General features: G+C 37.5%; 1 protein-coding gene across 1 annotated transcript; it reads right to left on the reverse strand.

The window, feature by feature from the left end:
• Window positions 1–1,576: 1,576 nt before the first annotated feature.
• On the reverse strand, window positions 1,577–22,662 carry LOC147079066 (uncharacterized). The gene is made up of 7 exons (XM_085953094.1): window positions 22,524–22,662; window positions 21,902–22,209; window positions 10,353–10,601; window positions 9,121–9,316; window positions 5,542–5,761; window positions 5,037–5,382; window positions 1,577–4,339 (listed from the first exon to the last, which is right to left on the reverse strand). The coding sequence occupies exons 2-7, from the start codon at window positions 22,178–22,180 to the stop codon at window positions 4,001–4,003; spliced, it is 1,629 nt and encodes a 542-aa protein (XP_085809220.1). The 5' UTR covers window positions 22,181–22,209; window positions 22,524–22,662; the 3' UTR covers window positions 1,577–4,000.

Here is a 22,662-nt window from a genome sequence, read left to right on the forward strand (position 1 = left end):
CATATGTATTGTGACCTCATCGGGAAACGAACCCGGAAGAATCCCTGGTGTGAGAATCCATACTTAACGGATTGGACTTGCAAGCGTCGCCAAATTAAAAACCCAGTATATTAGTTATTTAATGATAACACTGAAGTGCTTTAGGTTCATTTGTGAGCTTAGAGCATAATACAGAATACTTAGTAGGCTAAGTAGAAAAAATAAACAATTTGTAACAACACGTCAGCAAGTTTTTCTCACTTCCACCAAGGCGTTCTAATATGAATGTTATATATTTTGCTCACTCTAACTAAGTCGCCAATTTTGGTATCGTAAGTTAGACATCTATCTTATGGTTCTGCATCACACTCTTAGTGGTTTAACATAGTAAAATTGGGTAGTTTGCAGTTCTAAGCTGTAAAAAGAAATATTTTTTATATTGTGTCCAATGTGTGTATTCCAAAACTGTGTTTTTGTAGATATTATTTTGATACTAAAGTGTGAATTGAGGTCACTAGTTGCAAAGTCAGTTATCTCCATAAACTTTTATTCAGAGATATTAAAAAAAAGCCTGCCATGGTAAGGACGGCAGAAAAAATAGAATACAAACAGTGAAATACAATGAAATAAAACACAATCAAATTGTTAGAAATCTATATTTTGTTAGTGTTTAAATAATAAATCGATATTGATTTTTGCTGACTTTGCAACCCCAATTGGACATTTTTAATATTGAAAGAACTGGATTTGACAGTGGTATGATAGAACGTAACCGTGTTGGTTGAATTGGTAGAATGGTTGTCTCCGGAACCGCAGGTTCAATGTCACGGTTGAATGAAAAAATGTTGTGTGTCTTTGATTTAGTGCAAGAAACCATTCCTTGTAAAAACTCTGCCATTATGGTTAAAAACTCAACAAATGTGATGTAATAAAACAAAAAAGTGGAGATAACGGACTTCACAACAAATACCCTCAATTTAACAAAAAATTTAAATCATTGACTTTCCTACACGTTAAAATTTATTCTGAATCTATGGAAGCGTGTAACAATCATATTGCGATAAATTCTTACGATAATAATTAGAAAGATTTGCCTTCATACATAAAAATACTCTATCCATTCATCTTTAGACAAAATAATGAGCTCAGCCAGACCTTGAACAATAATTGAACCTATCAAAAAACATTACAAGAATCAGTGCATCATTAACTCTTAATATAAACACATAGTGAATTTCTATTGTCATGAAATGGCCACACTCAACCTGTATGACGTTATGTTACAAATTTAAGTAATATTACTTATATAAGGCCCTAATATGTATTTACAAGACACTCAGTTCTCCATGCTAATAATAATATTACCTCTCGCTTTCAAAGGTGGTAAACACCAAATAGATTATTTATAAAAAAAAGTAACACGCACTTATAAGCGTGTCCTTGGATATCGTCTATCTATTACAGATAAAACATGCAGTTATAATATAAAATTTCATTAACTTAAATAAATTCTTAATTAAAATAATTTTGGGCAATATAACAGTTTGAAAGGAGGATTATTAAAATTGAGTGTGAAATCTTTTTGCTTTTTTTTGTTCAGTATATAAGAATTAATATGAGCAAGTTTTATATGCCAAAAATATAGTTATTTAAAATTAATTGATAACATTTGAAACATATTAAAATAGCTGTGATAAATTTACTAACCTAAAAATTTTCACAAAAATTCAGCATTGGATAAGGAAACATTGTATTTTGTTATATTATGATACAAAAACTTTTTTTTAAATTTTTTTAACTAACTAATTTAAGCTTGTTAAAACCGGTTCTATGCCTTCAGCGAGTTTTCTCGCTCTATGAGGCCGTGATGGACAGACCGCAAATACAAATTTCGCGAGTTATCTCATCCGACTTTAAACTCAAATTACTAGCCACTGTCGATTGATTTGCATATTCTAAAAAATTAAACACACAGTGACATCTGAATAATCATGAAATACTAAGCCACAAATTATCAGTATTACAGCGATTTTGTTAAGAGCTTCGACGTGTCATACATTCAACGTGTCGTTAAAAATCTGCAGCCTGTCGGATACTGCCAGAGTAATATCGTGAGGCATAGAAAAGGTTAATTTAAAAGACATAATGTTGAAGGGAAAATTTGACTAAAATTAAAATTATTACAAGACGAGTCATGTATTTCCAATATCTGCCCATCCCTAACATAATATTATGTCATTCAATTAGTGATCTCTGCATGTTTTTAAACCTCAATAAGTGATTAAACAAAAATCATTCAAATGGTCAAAATCTGATCATCCAACAGATCCCCAAACAAAATTATTTGTATTTACTATTTAAAAAAAAATGTCAAAAATGTTAAGACGTTTATTATAAATCGATGGTAGAGTTTGAAAATACATCACTCAAGTTGTCCGCTTATACAAAAAGTAGGTAACTAGTAATTGTCAAGTTTTTTCTAAATGTTCTGTGAAGTCTAAATTTTGTACTGCATAGGTGAGATGTGTCACCATTTTTAGAAAAGTAAGTTTAATCTCGGAAAGAGACAAATCAGAAAATGAGATCATTTTAAAAGTTGTTTATCTAATTTATATATTCAAATCAAAGTCATTCACTTTTTTCATCACTTAGCGGACAAAAGGTTGAAATGGAAGAGTATATGTTAGTGTCTCGAAATTTTCAAATCAGTACATAAACGAAAGCATTTATGATCATAAGTCGACTTTGATTTACATAAAAGAAGTTTAAAAAGAATGGTAAAAGACATTTAGATCAATAAATACTATTCTGTACAATTGAATTTAAAGAAGGCATCAGTAAATCAGCCAAATTCATGTTATTAAAATAAAACATCAGATGTACAAACTGAAAGATTATATTTATAACAGTATAGGAATTATTGTAAGAGTGGTAAAACAACTTAAGTAAACATAACAATAATTGCCAAGCGTGTAAAAATCAAATTTTGTTTCTAATGGTAACAAGAGACAAACAAAATGACTGTATTTTGTGCTTTGATAACTGTTTTTACAATACATTTTTAAATCTCTTGTTAAATTACCATCATAGTAATCGATAATTTACAGAAGTAAAAATGTTTCATGAAGTAAAAACTAACTGAATAATTTCTAATGTGGATTAAAAACATTGCTGAATAAAATCATAAATACCTATTCAAGTGAGCATAAATAAATAATAATAATTGTAAAATAAACACTGCAAAGATATGTCTATCACAGAAGTTTTAGTTTGGATATAACATTAAACACATTAAAATGTCATCAGTTAAAAAAAATATATTACTCGACTCGGAGTGAATCGTGAAGTCTCTCGGTTAAATTGAAAGGGTGCCAAGAGAATTTCAAAGAAATACATTGTAATAGTAATATGTATTGCGTTGCGTTGACAGATGAATTATATTGTTACACTATCAGCTACTACATTGTATTATTTAAAAATCAAGGTATTGTCAATAAATATTCATATTACAATTAAAAGCGTAAAATTCAGAACTGAATCGCACATTTTATTCTGGAAAATGAAGAAAGCAGAAGAGACAAATAAAATAGTACAGTTATAAAACTAATTTTTGAACATTAATGATAGTTACAGTTACTTGTTATGTACACACAAATAAAAGAAATCACGAAATAACGCTCAACGCACTCTCCGATCGTAATATTACGATGACAAATTCGGATACGCGGTTTTCAAAAATAATCTCTAAATCTGATGATGCAAATCTGAAAAGAGAGAAAAACAATCCGCAAACAGGTGTCCTGGTGTTGAAATCATACTGATACAAAAAGTCTATCGCGAGTTTATTTCCGCTGGAAAAAATGCCAGAATAGAAAATCCAATATACAATTGTCGGTGACCTGACACACTCTTTAAGAAGATTAAAAAATGCTGCAACACCGGTCATCGGGATCTCGTTATCGCATCAAGCGGAGACCAGACGAGAGACCGGGGACGGCGACGGGTAGGGCCGGGAGAGAATTCAAGGCTTGCGAGGCTTGCTGGAGCGGTGCACGCGTCTTTTCTTGTGGTCCGAGGGGGAGGAGGCGTCGTCGCCCAGCCCGCGTTTCGACACAGAGACACCGTCGTCAGAGAGGAGAGCCTTGCCCTCAAGCGCGGCGGGACGGCGGGCCTTGGGCGAGCCGGGAGTCTTGCTGGAGGTGGCAGCCTGGGCCTTGGGAGACATAGGGTGCTCCAAAATGAAGGCTTCCGCAGCCGGGAGAGGCGGAGGGGGCGGGGCAGCAACAGGCGGAACCTGAGGGGAAGGGCCGGCTGCTTCTGGAACGGTTGACGCCGCCCAAAGATCCACATTGGAGTCGTCCTGCAATTTTATAAGGAAAAGCATTTAATTGCTAATTAAATTTAATACCGATCAACAGAGTCACACGCCAGTGTCGGTCTATGGAGTGACGATCGCCAAGAAGCACCCACTCTGGGATGAGAAATTCTCGTGTTTACAGCTTAATAAGAACACCTGCGCATCTATTCTATACACAAGGTTTCTATCGGCGGCTATCGAGGGTAGCGTATCATATTTATGTATTGAGGTATTATAATTGTTACATAAAGTTAGTTGCAATTGTTACAATAAGTGTTATGTTTTAACAGCACCTTTCTTGGCTGTTATCTTTTAGAGCGAGATAGACAGTTGTAACAACTAACCTATTGTAACAATTATAATACCTCAATACATGTATATGATAAACTACCCTCAATAGCCACCGATAGCAGCCTTGTGTATAGAATAGATGAGCCTTTATTCCATTGCAACCACCGCGAGTGGAATTTATGATGGGCAGATTGCCAAATTGGTATTACCTTGGCTTACTCAAGGCAATTGCCTGGTAGGTACATTGGAATAAAGCCACTGATTTGACCTGTTTAAAAACCAAACTGGATTTTGCAAGCAAAGATATTTATTGCTCTTCAAATATGGGGTATAAGAAGTAGTGTATGTAGACAACCGTATGCAGAGAACAAAAACATGTCTATGTTAATGCAAATAGAGCGCTCAATACCTGGTCGACGGAGAGGTGTTGTAGAGGCAGAGGTAGGGGCAGAGGCGGAGGTGTGGATGCACCGCACTCAGAGCAGAGAGGCTGTGCGGGAGTGGGCGGGGACTTGGAGCGCCAGTACTGTAGCTCGGTGCGGCACTTGTTGAGCTCCTGCAGGAGGGTCTGGAACTTGCGGGAAGTTTCCTCGTTCTTCTTGTCGTTCTCGTCGAGGCGCGCTGCATACTCCAGCGTCTGCTTCTGCTGCTCGGCCAGCTGGCGCTGCTGTTCCGCCAGCAGCTTCTGCTGCCACGCCGTCTTACGCTTGCAGCTGCGCAGGTCGCTCCTCAGTGCCGTCAGCTGATTGTTATACCTGTCATCAAACACACAATATTATTTGACGGTGGTCTCATAAGCGTGCTGATTAGCAATCCAAATCAAGAATGGTCATATCACGGATGCCATTCCAGGCCAAGAAAGCAGTTGTAGCTCTCGCTATACAAACACCAAAAGACAAGAATAATGCGCATACCTCTTCATTCCTTGCTTGATGCGGTGTATCCTTTTTCGGAGCACCATGTTATTTTGCACAGGCTGCGGGGACGGAGGCAGAGGTTCCTCTTCCGGCAAGCACTGACTTTGGCCTTGGATGGCCAACACGCCTCCGAGGTCTCCAGCGTTGCTTCCACCTGTGCCCGACCCGGAAGGTGGGGGAGAATCCAGCGACAGGTACGACTTGTTGGCGTCACCCGCTGCAATTTCAAAAATCATAACAAATTTAACTTAGCCTGTTGAATATAGTCCACAGGAAAATTACTAAGACATTTGGTTTTTCAAATGTTGATAGAGACTGCGCTCCGACTGGATCTTAAATCTATGTGAATCTGTATTACTTTTTGAAAGCAGTTGTTAAGCCAAGACGTGTGCCTTACAAAAACCATTTTAGTCTAGGTACTGCCTGAGTTTTTTTTTTGAATATTCGAAATTTCACTACATTTTAGGTTCCTGCGAAGTATACAGTAGATAGACATCCACCGATGCATACGAATTGATCATGGGACAGTGCATTACTGATTGCCTGGAATTTGTCTCTTTGTAACATCGTTCATTATTTTTGCTTTATAAAATATTTTTTCTTGTTTATTGAATTTTATAAAGGTTTTTTATGGATATGTTACTTAAGGCGAAGTCTTCACTGAGCCTTTTTTAAAGAGGCACCTAACTGAAAAATACGAAGCTTGCAATTTGAGACATTTTTTTGATAATTTACAATTTCAACTGTATTAATGAATAAATATGTATCTGAAAACATTAAAAAGAAAAATATTTTTTATTTTAAGTCAAAGACAAACTTACAATTGTAAAAAATGTGAATTTGTTGAATCGGACCGCACCCTATTATTACATATATATTATGGTCATAATTATTATTAAAATTTAATTTATTAAGTTTTCTAAGCATCACCTAAGAGATTTTTGACTAATTCATAGTTTTAATATTTTTTATATCTATAAAAACATCGATTTTAATAAAAATAATATAAATGTGTATAACTTGAAATCCTTTTTATTTATATCAAATCAAGCTTCAATATTAGGACCAGCGGCGGCTCCTCTAATACCATGCAAGTGCAACGCATTGCCTGCATTTTTGAAGACATCGCTCAACTTTTCATTGTTATTCATACGTGTATCACTCACTTCGCGAAGTAGAACATGTAGCAGTATTATTAGCAATTCTCCGTTCATGAGCGCAAAGCGATTGCGTCCAAATAGATGTTCAGTTTGCACAGGATTACAATGAGGTCATTATATACTGCTTAAACGGTGTCAGAATGTTCCTGTAATGACGTTTTGTGTAGAATTTTTTACACACTTTTAGATCGGCGCACGAAACGAAGGACTCTAGAAACAAAAACGCCAGTTTCTGTTTTATAACAATGTTGGGACGAAACGAAGGTCTCTAGAAACGAAAACGCCAGTTTCTGTTTTATAACAATGTTGGGGAGTTAATTTTTTATATTTTTACAGTTAACATATTTAATGAATCGTAACAGTTTACGAAAATACAAACCTGCCGCGTTTATTTCTGAACGACTCAAATTCATTCAAAATAATAAAAAAACACATCAGTGGTTATTTATTTGGCTAACGCCGCTCAAGCATTGTTTACCCAGAGCGTAAGCCATAAACTGTGACACTTATATTCCTTTATTGATATTAAATCATTCTTGCTGGTCAAATCTTTTTTGAGAAATAGTATAAATAAACAAAGACATATTTAATTTACCTTCTGAGAAGTCGGTAAGAGAACACGGTAGCCTTCGGTGATTGACATAATCATGAAAAGACGCTTTACGACCTTACGTGGCTAGGACACGTCGTACCCTTATGGCACAGCCTCAAGGGTTCCGTCGCCATGGCCAGCCCTCACTCACCCTGCAGCGGTGCCACAAAAGCGACCTACGTGATGCAGGTCTGACATGGCGGGAGGCGCAAGGGTTGGCGATGGACCAAGGGAAGTGGCGTGAACTTGTGCTTGCCCTATGCTCCAATGCTGGGTCGTGACAGGGTGAAAGAAGATCTTCTCTTTATAGAAGGTAAACCATTCCGCACTACCAGAAAATGCTATTCTGAAGACCACCGGCCGCCATACATAAATAAAATTTGATATAAATAAAAAGGATTTCAAGTTATACACATTTATATTTTTTATAAAAATCGATGTTTTTAAGATATAAAAAATATTAAAACTATGAATTAGTCAAAAATCTCTTAGGTGATGCTTAGAAAACTTGATAAACTAAATTTTAATAATAAATATGACCATAAAATATATGTAATAATAATAGGGTGCGGTCCGATTCAACAAATTCACATTTTATTACAATTGTAAGTTTGTCTTTGACTTAAAATAAAAAATATTTTTCTTTTTAATGTTTTCAGATACATATTTATTCATTAAGGCCATGCATTAGTTGAGGCACGGTCTAAAAAGATCGTTGCTAGGCGATGTGCGGATTGCGGGTCGCGGGTGCAAAAGACGCCTGTCAAACGAAATATTATTTCTCATATAAATCCAACATACGTCCATTTTATGTTCTGTTTATTATTCTATTAGTAACAATAATAATATATTCATTGACATGTTTTCTTTTTAAAGTAAATGGGTAACGTTTTTAGTCATCTTTACACGATTTTAGAATTAATTGGCCCGTCGCCATCACGCAGCAAAGTGACGTATGTCTGACTCGACGTTCTCTCAATGAATGCGAAGTGAGTACAAAATTTCGTCGCGCGTACAGTTGAAAATTATTTGGCGTTTCACTGATGCGTCACCTTAATACAATTAAAATTGTAAATCATCAAAAAAATCTCTCAAATTGCAAGCTTCGTATTTTTCCGCTAGGTGCTTCTTTAAAAAAGGCTCAGTGAAGACTTCACCTTAATGCATTATTGCATGGTGAGATTGAACAAGGCGTATAGTCATTATTATTCCTGTAATATTTTGATGAAACTCTTCTACCCGAAGGAGTTTTCAGTGGTTTCACTGTCAAAATCGCAGAAATAAAGAAGCAAGTATCTAGATCTTCAGAAGAAAACAACTATTTGAAAAAATCTTGAAAAAAAATTATGGTGTCAGGCAAGATTCGAACCGCATCCACCAGATTCTGGCCAATGTATTTTACAAATTTAGCCACCCTCACCATACTTAATTATGTTGAAATTAATTAACCGTCATGCGACTGAAGCCTTCATCAAATATCATTAATATTGGAGATTGGCTTTTTGTGTTATGAATCAAGGTACCAATAGATAATATGATTCCCAGGTGTGATTCCCAACACACACTTCCTAATAATTTAATAAACATTTTTTCATTTATTCATTGAATAATTCTTTAGATTCAAGAATGTAATAGTCTTTAATGAACATACATAATCTGGAAACATACCAACTAGAAAAACTTATACATACGGTTCAGAATCCAGCCAATTTTTTACAAGATAATTTCTAATAGATCTTGTTATTATACATTGAATATAAAAATAGGCTTATAAAAGAAGCTTTCATTCATCATCTTTGTTAAATACGTATAGAGGTTACTTACGTGAAAATGTGCCGGTGATATCGAAGAAATCGGTACCGAAATAGGTGATTTCGGGAAGATTAGGCTCCATGTGCTCTTTGAAGTATTCCATTGCCATTGTACTGAGGTCGAAGAGCTCATCGGTCACTTTGTAAGGGCGGGCTAGTTTGCAAGTCACCTTCAGGTAGTCCAGAATGCTATATACTTCGTCTAGAATCTGAAATTGGAGAAACGAAAGACAGTAAGAAAATAAATATTATACAATTATTATCACCTGCACATTTAACAATTCGCGGAATTCACCGATAGAAGTGAATCTGAAATAATATCAAAAAGCGTACAGTTCGCCTATAATTCTGTCTCCACCCTGTCTGTCATTGACAGAGCGTTGGAGCAGAGGTCGGAGTAAAAGCACAGAGCACAGGGATTTTACCCGGAGCAGGAGCACCGAAGATTTGTAGTGCTCCACTGCTCCGGATGTTTTTTTTTGTTATTAAATTTTCGTCCAAAAATCCAATGAAAATAGTATATTTTGACACTTTGCAACACTGGAATTATTTGAAATATGGCAACACTGCCGAGTGATAAATAACCTCACTTTTTTGACAGAAAAGGTAAATAATGAGAGACGATTTGCTGTCAGAAATTTTGTTTAATAGAATTAATAATGAAAATGACGATTATTTTAAACCTATTTTTTTAACATTTGTACCTATACATATTATAATACCGATTAACACTTTTTACCGGGAGCGGAACAGACCTTGAAGCGGAGCCGGAGCAAGTATTAGGTCCCGGAGTGAAGCAACTCAAAAAAGGATCCGCTCCAACGCTCTGGTCGTTGATGCATCTGAAGATACCATGCAGCACGCCCTACTCAAGTGGGCCCAGCACTCTTTCCATATTTCTGGTCATTCACCAGATTTCCGAGGTAGGTATACATGACAACTGGTCTAGTAAAGATTTGTAGAAGATGGTTTAATGCCTTGGAATGTAAGACCCTGATTAGAACGAAGCAACATTGTTGCCAGGCACAATTCTTCTCTTTGTTACATTTTCTTTTTATTTTTATGACTCTCTCCCAATAGTACTGGTGTACACCTTGAATGTGTCATATCTACCATTCAGCTCTCTGGCTACAACCAACCATATTAACAGTGATTTTTAGTGTGGTATTTTTTCCAACCTTCTTCAATGTACAAAAATACATAAAAACAAAATGATTAAACGACTTAGTGACATCAGATGCTTACCTCTCCCGGGAAGAAGCAGCAATACTTCCTCTCGATATGCTTGCCAAGCGTCATCTGTAGCAAGGCGAGGCGCATGTGCAGGGTCTCGATGATGTCAGACTCGCAAGCTAGGGGGTGGGTGCGGCGTGCTGATTCCCTGCGCGGCATTTTCGCCTTGATACCCTGGTATCGGTGCAGCATCTGGGACAAAAGCCGCTGGAACGACAGGTTCAGGTACGAGCTGCACAACACGTTCATCTGACGGCATACCTGTAATCACCAAACAATATAGACTTGTTTATCGGTACGCAAAGAAATGTAAAAAGAACCTAAAGGACAGTCAATTCAATAAATAACGTTCACTCATTTGACAGAAGTACTTTGCAGGGAATGTTGAAGGATCAGCATCCAGTATCGCATGGAAGATTAGAAGAACATAACAGAAGGTAAGGACTCAGCCTGGGTTGTTAAGCCACCGATGATGATTATTATTTATCTTTTGTCATGTTCCACATCAATCTCAAATGGGTAAAATGTTTTTTTTTTTATCCATGTCCGATGATGCTGATGCCGGGTCCACATTGGCAACATGTCACCGGCAACCTCGTTAAATTTTACGATAATTATCATACTTATCGTAAAATTTAATGAGGTTGCCGGCGACATGTTGCCAGTGTGGACCCGGCATTAGATCACATGAGTCTCTACAGAGTGTAGGTGGTATTACTTAACAGATTTTTATTTTTTATGAGAAATAGATGCCCCATCTGCTGAACCTATTGGATCCATACTCTGGGTCCAATAACACATAGAAAAACAACATGTGAATTTGCCAAACCCAAGATTCGAACCCGGGACTGACGATATAGACCATTATAGGCCTGAAGCGGAACCGCTCGGCTATCGTGGGCGTCAGACAGAGGCATTGAATTGCATGTTACGATGCTCGTTATTGCTTATCTTTAAATGCAATGCGTAAACCTGTTTCCAGGAAGTAAAGATTTTCAATTATTACCATATTACCATTTATTTCAATATGAAACTATTAATCATTTTCTACAAACAGTAACTAGCACAATAATCGAAATTCACAGTTTCATGCCGTGGCCTGGCTAATAGTGGGCCTTGGTTTTTCAAAATTATGATAGGTAGTTTGATGTTTTGGAAATAACAATATTGTTAGTATCATTCAGGCGGTCACCACAAGATTTCTTGGTAATCCACCGGAGGGATTGCGGTTAACATATTATTGCTCACACATGATATGAGGCGTCTAATTCCAAAAAGCAATAAGTCCACATTTGGTCAAAATCGAGAAAAAAATATGCACGCATTCTTTGTATAATTTTACACAATATGTATTGATCTATAAATTCCAAAACGCGACATAACCCTACGAAAAAAAATATTTTAAGTCTCGATTTATTACAAAAAGCGCCAAGTCCGTGTTTCATATTATTTAAAGCTTGGTTGATTTCGCGCGTGTTTAAGTCAACCAATAAGGGAACATTCAATATTGAAAAGGGCGTCTCCCATGCTGTAGCATCTGATAGACTCATGACAGTGCTACGGAAATATGTGCCTTATGCGGAGTAAATTAAAAAGTGAGGTACAAATAGCGCTACGTCCAATTTTATTTTGCCTATATTTAATACATTTAAGAGTTTTTCGGCTGAAACAAATTGCCATTTGGTTCTAATTTCAACATAGAATACAACGGAAAAAATATACTCACGTTAAAACAAATAATTGAAGCTTGAAACATAAAAACGTTGTTTCCCGAAAAATTGAATTGTGGACTTGTCGCTTTTTGTAATTAGACGCCTCATATAGTCAAAATTTACATTAATGACATTTTATGCATTCACATGAAAAGAATCTGACTTTAATGTAGAAGGAACCAGATGCGGCACAGCTAAATGAAGGTTGACAGTTACCAATCTATGCAGATATGCAAGAACTTTACATAATACCTATCAGCCCCTATGACTTATCGAATACACGCAGTAAGCAATATATTCTACTTTGATTGCAAATGTAGCAAAACTAATTTTTGACCTACATAAATTGGCCAAGTATCTTCTACTAACATGATAAAATGGCATGGACAAATTGTACGGCATAACCACACCAAGAAACTACAAATAAACATGGATGATATAATATCAAGACAGTGATCCATTTAGTTTTTCTGAAAAACTAGCCACAGCGCATGAATATGTCAGGGGTTCTGCAAGAATTCGGAAAAAGTGAAGTTTGAAATAAATTTGATAATAGAGTAAAAAAAAAAATGGTTTAATGTTAACTATTCTTAAGCAATGAAGTATTTTTAAGTAACAATTTGAGGAATCCAGTTGTCGGTAATAAGCGCCACCGCCAATTAATTTTGTTTCTGCCCAAAACGTTAAATTTAAATTTACGGTACCATAAACTATTTTCAGAGGCCATGTAAAAACCCAAGTACCTAACAGTTGATGGAATTTCTGACTTTTTTTTCTTTTGACCATGGATCTTATGTGCCTCCACAGAGTATATTCACAGATTTGTTATGAGAAATGGACGTTAGCCACTTGCTCAATCTATTAGAACCATACTCTGACTTTAAACACAAATTGAAAAACAATAAGTGTATTTTCCAAATCCAAGATTCGATCTTGGGATCCACGACATTATATACCGAGGTGTAAGCCGCTCACAATAAGTAAATCTTAAGCCTAGTACCCACGCACGTTCTTGCTCGACGGTTTTGCTAGATCGAGCATGTTGACTTGGAAGCATGCTCGTTGTTGCATCCACACAGTCGAGCAACTCGACACAAGACGCTGTGAGGCCGCCTTCGCACTGCCACGACTTAGACCGCGAGTGAGAGCGTGGCCACACGAGCCATGCCGGTGCATCCTCACTCCCTCACTCAAACTGCATCGAGCAAGGATTACGGACCTTGAATCTTTTTCGTATCGAGCAAAAGACCATTGAGCCAGATGGTACACACGTTGAGACATGTTGGAATGAGCGTAAAAGCGTTGAGCAAGAACATGCGTGTGAACTTACTATTAGAATTTACAGTAATATAATATTCATTAAAAATAAAATCAGAATGAAAAATGGACAACAGTGACGAATAGCGCTTGCTGGACGGAGACAGATAATTGTAACAATTGTAACAAAGGAAAAGAATAACAATTCACACGCGGCCAGTGAAAAATGTGAAACTGAATGTGTTCAGTTTATTTTAAATATTATTTTTGAAACTGATCTTTTTACGCACAATTCTAGGTTCACACTCTTGATCATGGTGCCTATAGAGACCATTGCCTTTTAATTTTGTCACGTAGTGATTCATCTATGATTTGAGATTGACAAACTTTCAATTATCTCGATGCATTCTGAGTTCAGTATGAGGTGGCCTCGTATTGGCGTTGAAAATGTGAACGGTGTAAATTTGGTTTTGGTCATAAAATAAAATAATAATTAACTCGATAACTGCAAAATAATGATAGTGAAACTTCAAGGAAGGCTTCAGGTTTAATATTTCTCACCAAACCGGGGTGGGGTCATTGTAACAAACCGACCTTTAAGCAAATAAGTTTTTAATATAAATCTACAATTGAAAAATGTGTTTACATAATTTAAATACAGATGATTGTTCATTTATTGGTTTAATGTGTATTGAACAGAATTAAAATTTCACAGTAAACACATACTATTTGCTGATAAAACGTTCACATTAAAAAAAAGTGCGCACAATCTATTCTATGAACGGGTGTAGCAGTATTTGCAAAACAAACAAAATTATATAGCAACAAATATTTACAATACTATTAAATGTTTTCCTTGCAATATATTATAATAAGACATGGCTTATTAAATTAATTGCAATAATCATGATAGCTGCACGGTGCGACTATATTCCGGTCAACATGTCATTACGACCACAGTAAGAAAAATTTCCCATCACGCTGCTCCCCTTTATTGAAATTGCCGATTATAGAACCACATACAACGTAAATTTGGGATGTAACTGTTAGTGAAAGGTCGTTGGAAAATCGAAATTAAGAAAAGTTTTGATCGTAAGCAGATTCCGCAGTAGGTTTACAAATTCCTTGTGACTATTTCAAAGGTATCAGCGCCTAAACTGTCTCCGTTGGGAGGAGCACCGGTTAACAGCTAGTTTCTTGACCGCCGGCATTAACTATCTCTGGTTTTATGGTTGTCGGTTAACAAAAAGTCAGAGATGTCTGCCTAAACATTGAGGATAGGCCTGTAGTAAAGAGGGGAAAGCTTATAAAATACCTCGGTTGCCATCTATATGAAGATTGGAAACCAGACCATAAGATAAAGATCAGGATTGAGATGACAAGATGCAGTATTGAAAAAAAATTTAAGTCTCTTCTGCAATTGAGTCATGGTTCTGGGCACTCGATGCAGGGCAATCATGTGCTACATTATACGTGTACTACTCTACGGAGTCGAAGCCAAACGTTAAAGGAACGGACAATATTTGTGGACATGATGTGCCTGTATTGGCATACCATGAACATATCCTGGGTCGGTCACATTAGCAATGGGGAGGTTATAAGATGAGCCAATAAGAAAAGAGAACTTACGGCTACTATGTTGGATGTAGTATAATTTAATCTAACTCATAATGTAGAGGGCAGCAGAAGCGTAGGAAGAAGGAGAATCTCTTGGCTACGCAACCTCCGTAGATGTCCAAGGTATTGGGGATCTGATAAGACTGGCCCAGGATAGGGAAGTGTAGTGTAAGTTGGTTGCCAAGTTTCAGGTAGGGTATAGGTAATAGGTAGGGAGTTGAGCTCTTACCACCTTCCTACCAGATGTACCTTCCCGAATTGAACGGCCTTCAACCATCCTGTTGACCACATACGGTCGACAATATAAATGAGACAACAATACCTGCTAATAATCTTATGTATTCTAAATATAATAGAGAATTAAAAATAAGCACTGTGTCATTATTTAACAAATCCATCAGAAATTAGCTTGAAGTTAAATTAAAACTTTTTAAAAAACAAGGAATTCAAACACACATTGAAAAAAGCATGTATTTGTCTGCCGGCCGGAGGATCAAACCCAGGACCCACGGCTTTAGAGACAGGCGCTCTATTAACTACGCCACTCTTACAAGGCAAAGATTTTTTCAGCCGTAATATTTGTAAAATGCAATTGCCTTCATGACTTCTCTTCATTTATTATTTATAATATTGAAATGACATACTCATACGCCTTGGTAACGTAATTATAAGACAGAAAGTACTAATTTTCTCTTAAGATCTAAGTTCTAATCTCTTACTATTATATACTACTACCAAGTTTAATTAAGTTTCTTATTATCTGGACTGATAGCAACGGCTCTCTCTGACATATTGATAAATAATGTCGGTCACATAACTATCACTTGGTATAATAACATATTAGATAAATAGACATAGTACCTACACATAATTTTTAAATGCTTAATTATTAAGTATTAATATACATCACTCTGAAACAAATTCAGTATGTTATCATAAAGAAATCTGAAAAGAATACAATATTAAATATTCACTAAAACATTTCAAATCCAACAGCTTCAACTTAACAATCTTGATTTTATTTTAAACTAGCTGACCCGGCGAACTTCGTACCGCCTCTGAATCAAGAAATCTTGTGTTGACTTATTAGCTGAATTTAATTAAGTTTTTATGAATATTCAAAATTAATTAAGTTCAATAAATGTGCAAAAATCAAATCAAAATGAAAAGTATTTTAATTACATTGAAATGAATGTAATTCATGTGGCAGCAAGGCATTTGCTTTATTGAAGCGAATAGATATGATTCGCGTAGCATTGTTGCACTACTTTCTGTTAAACTATTTGGTGGATGGGTTGCACTCGGGTTGATTCCCTTCATTGAAGTAACTTGTGATATACGTCATTTTTCGTTTTGTTGTCAAGTGCGAGAACGAACAAAGTGGATGGTGATCATGCTACGTACAATTGACCGTGAGCGAAACATTCATTTTCTAGATTCAGGCCACAAACACTCAAGGATTGGCCTTGTGATTTGTTGATCGTGGTTAGCAATGATGTTCGGGAACACTTTGTTGATGAGGTCGTCCTTCGTTGAGACGAAATTGCAAAAATTCAGCGGAAACGAAATCTATCCATTCGATTCGTCGACAGGAACACGGCCGTTACCGATAGTTAGCAATTGCTTGGAGAAATCTTCGGCAGATGGATCGTTTAGCAACGCAACGCATGTTTGTCGTCAGCTGAAGTTTCTTCACATAGCGCCACAGAGTCGATGATTTGAGGCAAGGGTTTATTTCATCCGCAGCGGTCGATCTTGGAATGACTGGTAGTGTTTGGCGGAAATCGCCAGATAGTAGAATCATTGCGCCTCCAAAACATCTTGATCGCAGATCTTTCATAGTTCGATTGAGTGCTTCCAATGCGCGTTTGTGTGCCATTGTGCACTCATACCAGGTGATGATTTTACTTGCTTCCAAACCTTCGGCCATTGCTGAGTGTTTCGCAATGTTGCATGTCGGTTTTTGAGTCGTTTGAAGGTTTATCGGCAATTTCAACGCTGAATGAGCCATTCAGCATCCTCCTAGCAACGTGGCCGAAATCCCGGAAGAAGGAACTCCTACGTCTATTTCGGATCTCGCACGAACAGTGGCGAAATCATGAACATGAGGAATGTCTTCCCAGTTCTACCGGGCGCATCGAGGAAAAATAAGCCACCATTTTCATCATCAATTGCCTTCATTAACGTATCGTACACTTCCTTCTGTTGGGGGTTCAACAGTGGTACATTCGTTCGAACCGATTGGTTCAATGCATCTCAATCATATTCATGTTCACGTTCCAATTCTCGAATGAAAGCGTCGTTCTTTCTACGATGTGGCGTTGGCATTCCTAACTTGTCTAACAAACTGCCGCACATGAGGAAACACATGTCTTCGATCAAAAGCAAAGCCTGGTTATGTATCTACTCATTCACCCCGAGATCGGGATTCCCTGAACTGACACGAATTCAATGTAAAATGTCTTCTGACATGTCATCCTTGTACTTGTTTCACAGTTCAGGTGGATTCGATGGGAAGCATGTCGAAATAATGATAGCAAATAATGTACGTGTCTGACTTGGAGATGCAGAAACAATAATTACTTCAGCGATTGTCATGTCCCAATGAGTATCGTTTTCAAGTAAATTGAGCCGTTGACATGCAGCACGAAATATTGGGCACACTATACCATTGACAGTTTGAAGTGATTCAAATGATGTCGGCCCACGAACATTCACCGGCAACAACCGCAAGTAGAAGCATTCGTCATTCTTCGGATGAACTGCGTAAATGCGACCAAGAGCATCAGCAAAACGCACATCCGTATGATCAGGAACTGCATCGCCTTGCTTCCGACATTGAAATTTCTTCGATGAAGCGTTCCAAGTATAATAACGTGGCATCTCAGAGTAGAGACACGTTCGTGCAAACGGATCGCTTTGGCAAATCGAAAAGAAACTGGTCAATGTTGTCGCTGGAGGTGTTTCAGCACGTTCAACAACATTCTATGCGTTGAAATAAATTTGTTGACCATTCTCCAGATGCACCGCCAAATGTACAACGGTGTGATGACGTTCATGAATGGGGAATGAGAAAATACGCCAAATCGCTTCATTGCAGCTCACATATCGACTAACTTGATAGTGCGTGATCTTATCGTTGGTATTGGGAGTTTGAACACCAAAAACCGGCATATCGCTGCCTTTGGTGACATATTTGCAGATGTATTTGATGGACTTCACTAAATTGCAATACTCCACGTTGCAATGCGCCTTGAATGTTTTGGAAAGAAGTGGCAAATACGGAACAATCCAAGTGTTGTCGACCACGATATCGTTTCCTTTCACTTTCGTTGTGATAGTTCTACCGTTATCATCGGGTGATCGACGCCGATATAGTGGATAACCATCGTTCCCAGTGATAGTCTCCGCCGTCAAATTTTGTGGATAACGCTTGTAACACTTGCCGTCGACCATGCACGGTGATTGGGGGTTGATGGCGCCACACGATCCGTGAATCATGTTAGTAATTACAACATCATGCAGGTCTGGATCGGTTTCGGGATCAGGAATCTCGTCACATATGATGTCATCTATTTGGTCTGGTCGAATTCTTTCAACTAACCAAATAAGAATGTGTGCATGCGGTAAGCCTCGTTTTTGCCATTCAATCGAATACATCCAGCATCGAGTATCCCCAAAGACGCGATGATTAACAATGTAGTTCATCAGCGACAGGATTTTTTGTTTGAAGACACGTGCGGTGATGTTGTGCTGATCATTTGATGTTTGTCCGGGGGCAGCAATTGAACAATTTCTATCCATTTCGGATTGCATGTAAAGGTGATGAATAGATCTGGACGACCGTAATGACGAACATAATATTATGTCATTGCATATTGCGCATATTCATGCATATGACGCGGGCTGCCAATGTGCGTTGCCAGTAGAATAGTCAATCGACCAACATTAGCTGCATATCCTTCGGTGCTGATTGTATCGCGTAAATGAATATACTCCTCCGAATGCAATTTGGCTTGGTTCAACCGAATGAAAGTGAAGCGCTCCGTCTCGATTTTGACGTACAAAACGAACAACAAACGACGAAAAAATGACGCACAAAAAAAATCATCGAAATCAGTCAATCAGTTCTCGAGATATCATCAAAAAAACCGCTCCATACGAAATGTAGGAGAAAATGAATTTTCTTCACAATTTTTTTTCCGTGATTTTTTCAATGTTTTAATAGTTATTCTGCTATTCGGGGCGGAGACAAATACAACAAATCAATGATCATAAAAATCGGTCCAGCCGTTCTTGAGTTATAAATGGTGTAACTCGTATCGTTTTCAAGCAAATTGAGCTGTTGACATGAAGCACGAAATGTTGGGCACACTACACCATTGACAGTTAGACAATTCGACTATCATTCTTTCTTTTCTTTGTTTGTTTATTGTTTCTGTCATGTATCAGAGAAGGCGTTGTATACGGATTTAAATTTTTTGTGATTTTCTTTTATTTTCGAATGCGCGAGGTTCATTGTTTAAAATGTCAAAATGTATGAGAAAATTAATTTTCTTCATAATTATTTTTTTGCGTGATATATCTGATATTTTAATAGTTATTCTGCTATTCGGGGCGGAGACAAATCCAACAAATCAAAGATCATTAAAATCGGTCCAGCCGTTCTGGAGTTATAAATGGTGTAACTAACCCGACTTTGTTTTATATATATAGATGTAATAACTCTGACCCAGAGAGGTAGCATCTAATTACTTTGGGGGTTGATAGGACCACGTCGGGGTCACCCGATAGAATAAGGTGATGTGGGTTGATTGAAGGCAGCAGTCGAGTATATTGTCTTGATGCAGAGTTACAATTGTAGGAGTAAAGATAACAAGTACAGAGTAATCTGCGGTAAGCTATGTTCAGACTGAGCCGCAATCCTGCAGCGACGACTACCTAACTTGTTAATGATAATACTGAGAGCGAATGACGGTGAGAAAGTGACGAGTGACTAGTAGTGACCGTTTCCACCATCGTCCACCAACTGAATATTCAAGATGTTATGAGAACCATTGTAGATCTAGGTTATTATTAAGAAATCTGCCGACAACTGCCCATCGCAACTTCGATTTTTTTTGATAACAAAACATGAACAACTGCCCATCGCAACTTCGATTTCTTTTGATAACAAAACATGAACACAACACCTGTAATGCTGAAATGGTATGATTGCTACACCCCGTTTACACGTGCATGGATTTACTGCTAACAGTAAGTATTATTGCGGCCATAACAAGAAAATACATGTGTAAACATGTATTATCATGCAAGTTGCAAGATTGCATGCATGGATCAAAAAAAAATTTTCAAGCGGCAGTTGGAATTTGTGAGATGCCTGCGCAGAAGAATGAGTGGCATGAACCTGCTGAAAAAAATCAAACTATACCGCACAAAACATTTTTGATGTTTACCAATATTCACAACCGAATCAATCAAATAACACCATACAATGACAACATCGTGTCTCGCTTACGCTTGAAGAATGAGATTGGCGAGACAGTCAGCACTTTTACGTCTAAACAGTTATTATCGCGATAGTTTAAAATACAGACTATTGGTACAAGTAAATCCATGCACGTGTACAGGTGTTTTTCCCTAGAATACAATAAGAGCACTAAAACCCTCAAGTTCACAGAACCGACAGATTCCCAACCTCCATAAAATTTTATATATCTCTGGGTGTTCAGAAAATCGGTACCTACTGACATTCGGTACCTCTCGTACCATCGTGCTGGTCAATCCAACAGTTTGACATATTAAACCGACCTAGAGTCTGTATTCTATAAGCTGGCGTTCACGTCACGACGGAAAGCATTGTGCCATCGCGTTCAACTGTTGCAGGTTTTCAATGGGAGGGAACGAGAGGGAATTCAGTGCCGAATGCTGAAGCGGGGGGAAACCGCACACCAGCTTATAGAAGACAGACTCTAGTATCTGTATCAACTTGCAACGCCGTGTCTAAAACTACAAATTCCCCCGCTCTTTCAGGCATGGCTCCCACATCCTAAAGCGGGCCCCGTGACCAGGATTTTTGCCAGGCCCCCTACCCATCACTAAGGTCAAAGGCAGTGTTACGCTCACACAGTAGTGCTTTCCAAATGGTGTTTGAGGCAGAGATTAATATAACTGGTATTCAGTGTACTTTTAGCGATTTTTTGTATTCTGTATAGTCAATAGACAGCATCAGATAAAGAGGCGTTATCTCCTCTTTACCTAATTACCCACAGTATTATAGCTACCAGCTGTTGACTTTCTGATTATCGTCAGCATTGAGTCGAGTCTCACTTCCTCCTTGCCTGCCTGACTAATCACCCAGTCGACCATCTGTGGTCGATGTCAAACGTATTTGTCTTACTTACAAGTCGAAGGTCAACCGGAGACAATGAAGTAACCCATTGACAACACTATATATATATAGTACTGCCTATACCTGGGGCCATCAAAAAAGTATTAATACTTTTCTTTCGGTGCTGATATTTTGCGAACAACCATCGATACTTATAAGGATCAATATTTTTCTAATACAATGCGAGGTAAAACTTTTAATTGACAGCCCTACCCATACCTATAATAACGAAACTTGTATAGGCTAAATAATTTTGTGCGTTATAGAATAAGCCCTGTAAAAAATACAGTTGGTGTTCTCCGAAATAACCAACGCACCGTCATCTATAAAAATCTGCAATCATACCTTCTGAAGGGAGCCTCTCCATATTTCATTATTTGTAACATATCTACAACTTTTCCTTCCGATTAAGACAATAAATGCAATGGTAATTTCCCTATGGATATATTTCCTAATTCAAATGATAAAATAGATTTAAATATTATATTATTCTGCAATGAACCCTAATTAATTTCCGTAGAAATAAAATACGACCAAGATAATGAGGGTCAGACTTATTAAATCATTGAAAAATGTTAACTCACCATTCGCAGATGAGCCACATTCTTGAACTTGAGATGACTGAAGATCTTCTCTGTCAACTCGGGGGGCAAGTCCAAGAATCCGGTCGTAAAATTCCTAGGGTGACTGAGGCCCAGGATGGGTTTAACCAGCGTCCATTGCGGGTTATGTGGAGGCGAATTTATCGGGGGGAAGGCGGTGTGACGGGTCGTACGACTGCTGACCTCCGCATTCGAAGGACCCGCACCGTCAGAGCTGCCGCCTCCACCCCCGACTATACTCATTTGCCTTGTGGACACCATGTTAGCCCGGTTATTTATATTTAAAAATTCTGCAAAATAAACAAAAGCCAAACATTACCGATCGTCGCTTCGAAGTTTCGGGTTTTAAAATAATCAAGCGCAATAAATAAAAAAGCAATGTATTCAATCAAAAGTACAGTCGTCATTGACGAGAAGCATATTTACAGGAAACGTGCTAGACATTTATAATACAATAAATAAACAATAATTTATAATGCTATGCCATCGAGGTAATCTAAAATGGTTGCTCTCTCTGAGCATTCGCTATAACTACACAATTGCTTTGTCACATATTTGTTATATTTGAAGTGTAATAAACCAAGTAGAAATGTATTACACTGACTTAATTATCCGTGGACATTATTTTTTTGTTGATTCGCGAACTAACGAGTGATTATTACTATAAAATCCAGACGTAATCTCGTAGTCACTTTACGATGTACAAAGAGTTCTCAATACGCTATTTCTCTCAATAGTTCTGT

Source organism: Rhyacophila brunnea, unplaced genomic scaffold (assembly GCF_057557595.1).
Source record: "Rhyacophila brunnea isolate RB1 unplaced genomic scaffold, BYU_Rbru_1.0 scaffold_10, whole genome shotgun sequence".
Classification (NCBI taxonomy): Eukaryota; Metazoa; Arthropoda; class Insecta; order Trichoptera; family Rhyacophilidae; genus Rhyacophila; species Rhyacophila brunnea.

Excerpts from the sequence above, each read along its gene's own strand:
- LOC147079066 (XM_085953094.1), bottom strand. The coding sequence starts at position 22,180 with ATGGTGTCCACAAGGCAAATGAGTATAGTCGGGGGTGGAGGCGGCAGC. Across the intron at positions 9,317-10,352 it reads GCTGCTTCTTCCCGGGAGAG|ATTCTAGACGAAGTATATAG; the intron begins GTAAGCATCTGA and ends CTCCAATTTCAG. Across the intron at positions 5,383-5,541 it reads ATCAAGCAAGGAATGAAGAG|GTATAACAATCAGCTGACGG; the intron begins GTATGCGCATTA and ends GTTTGATGACAG.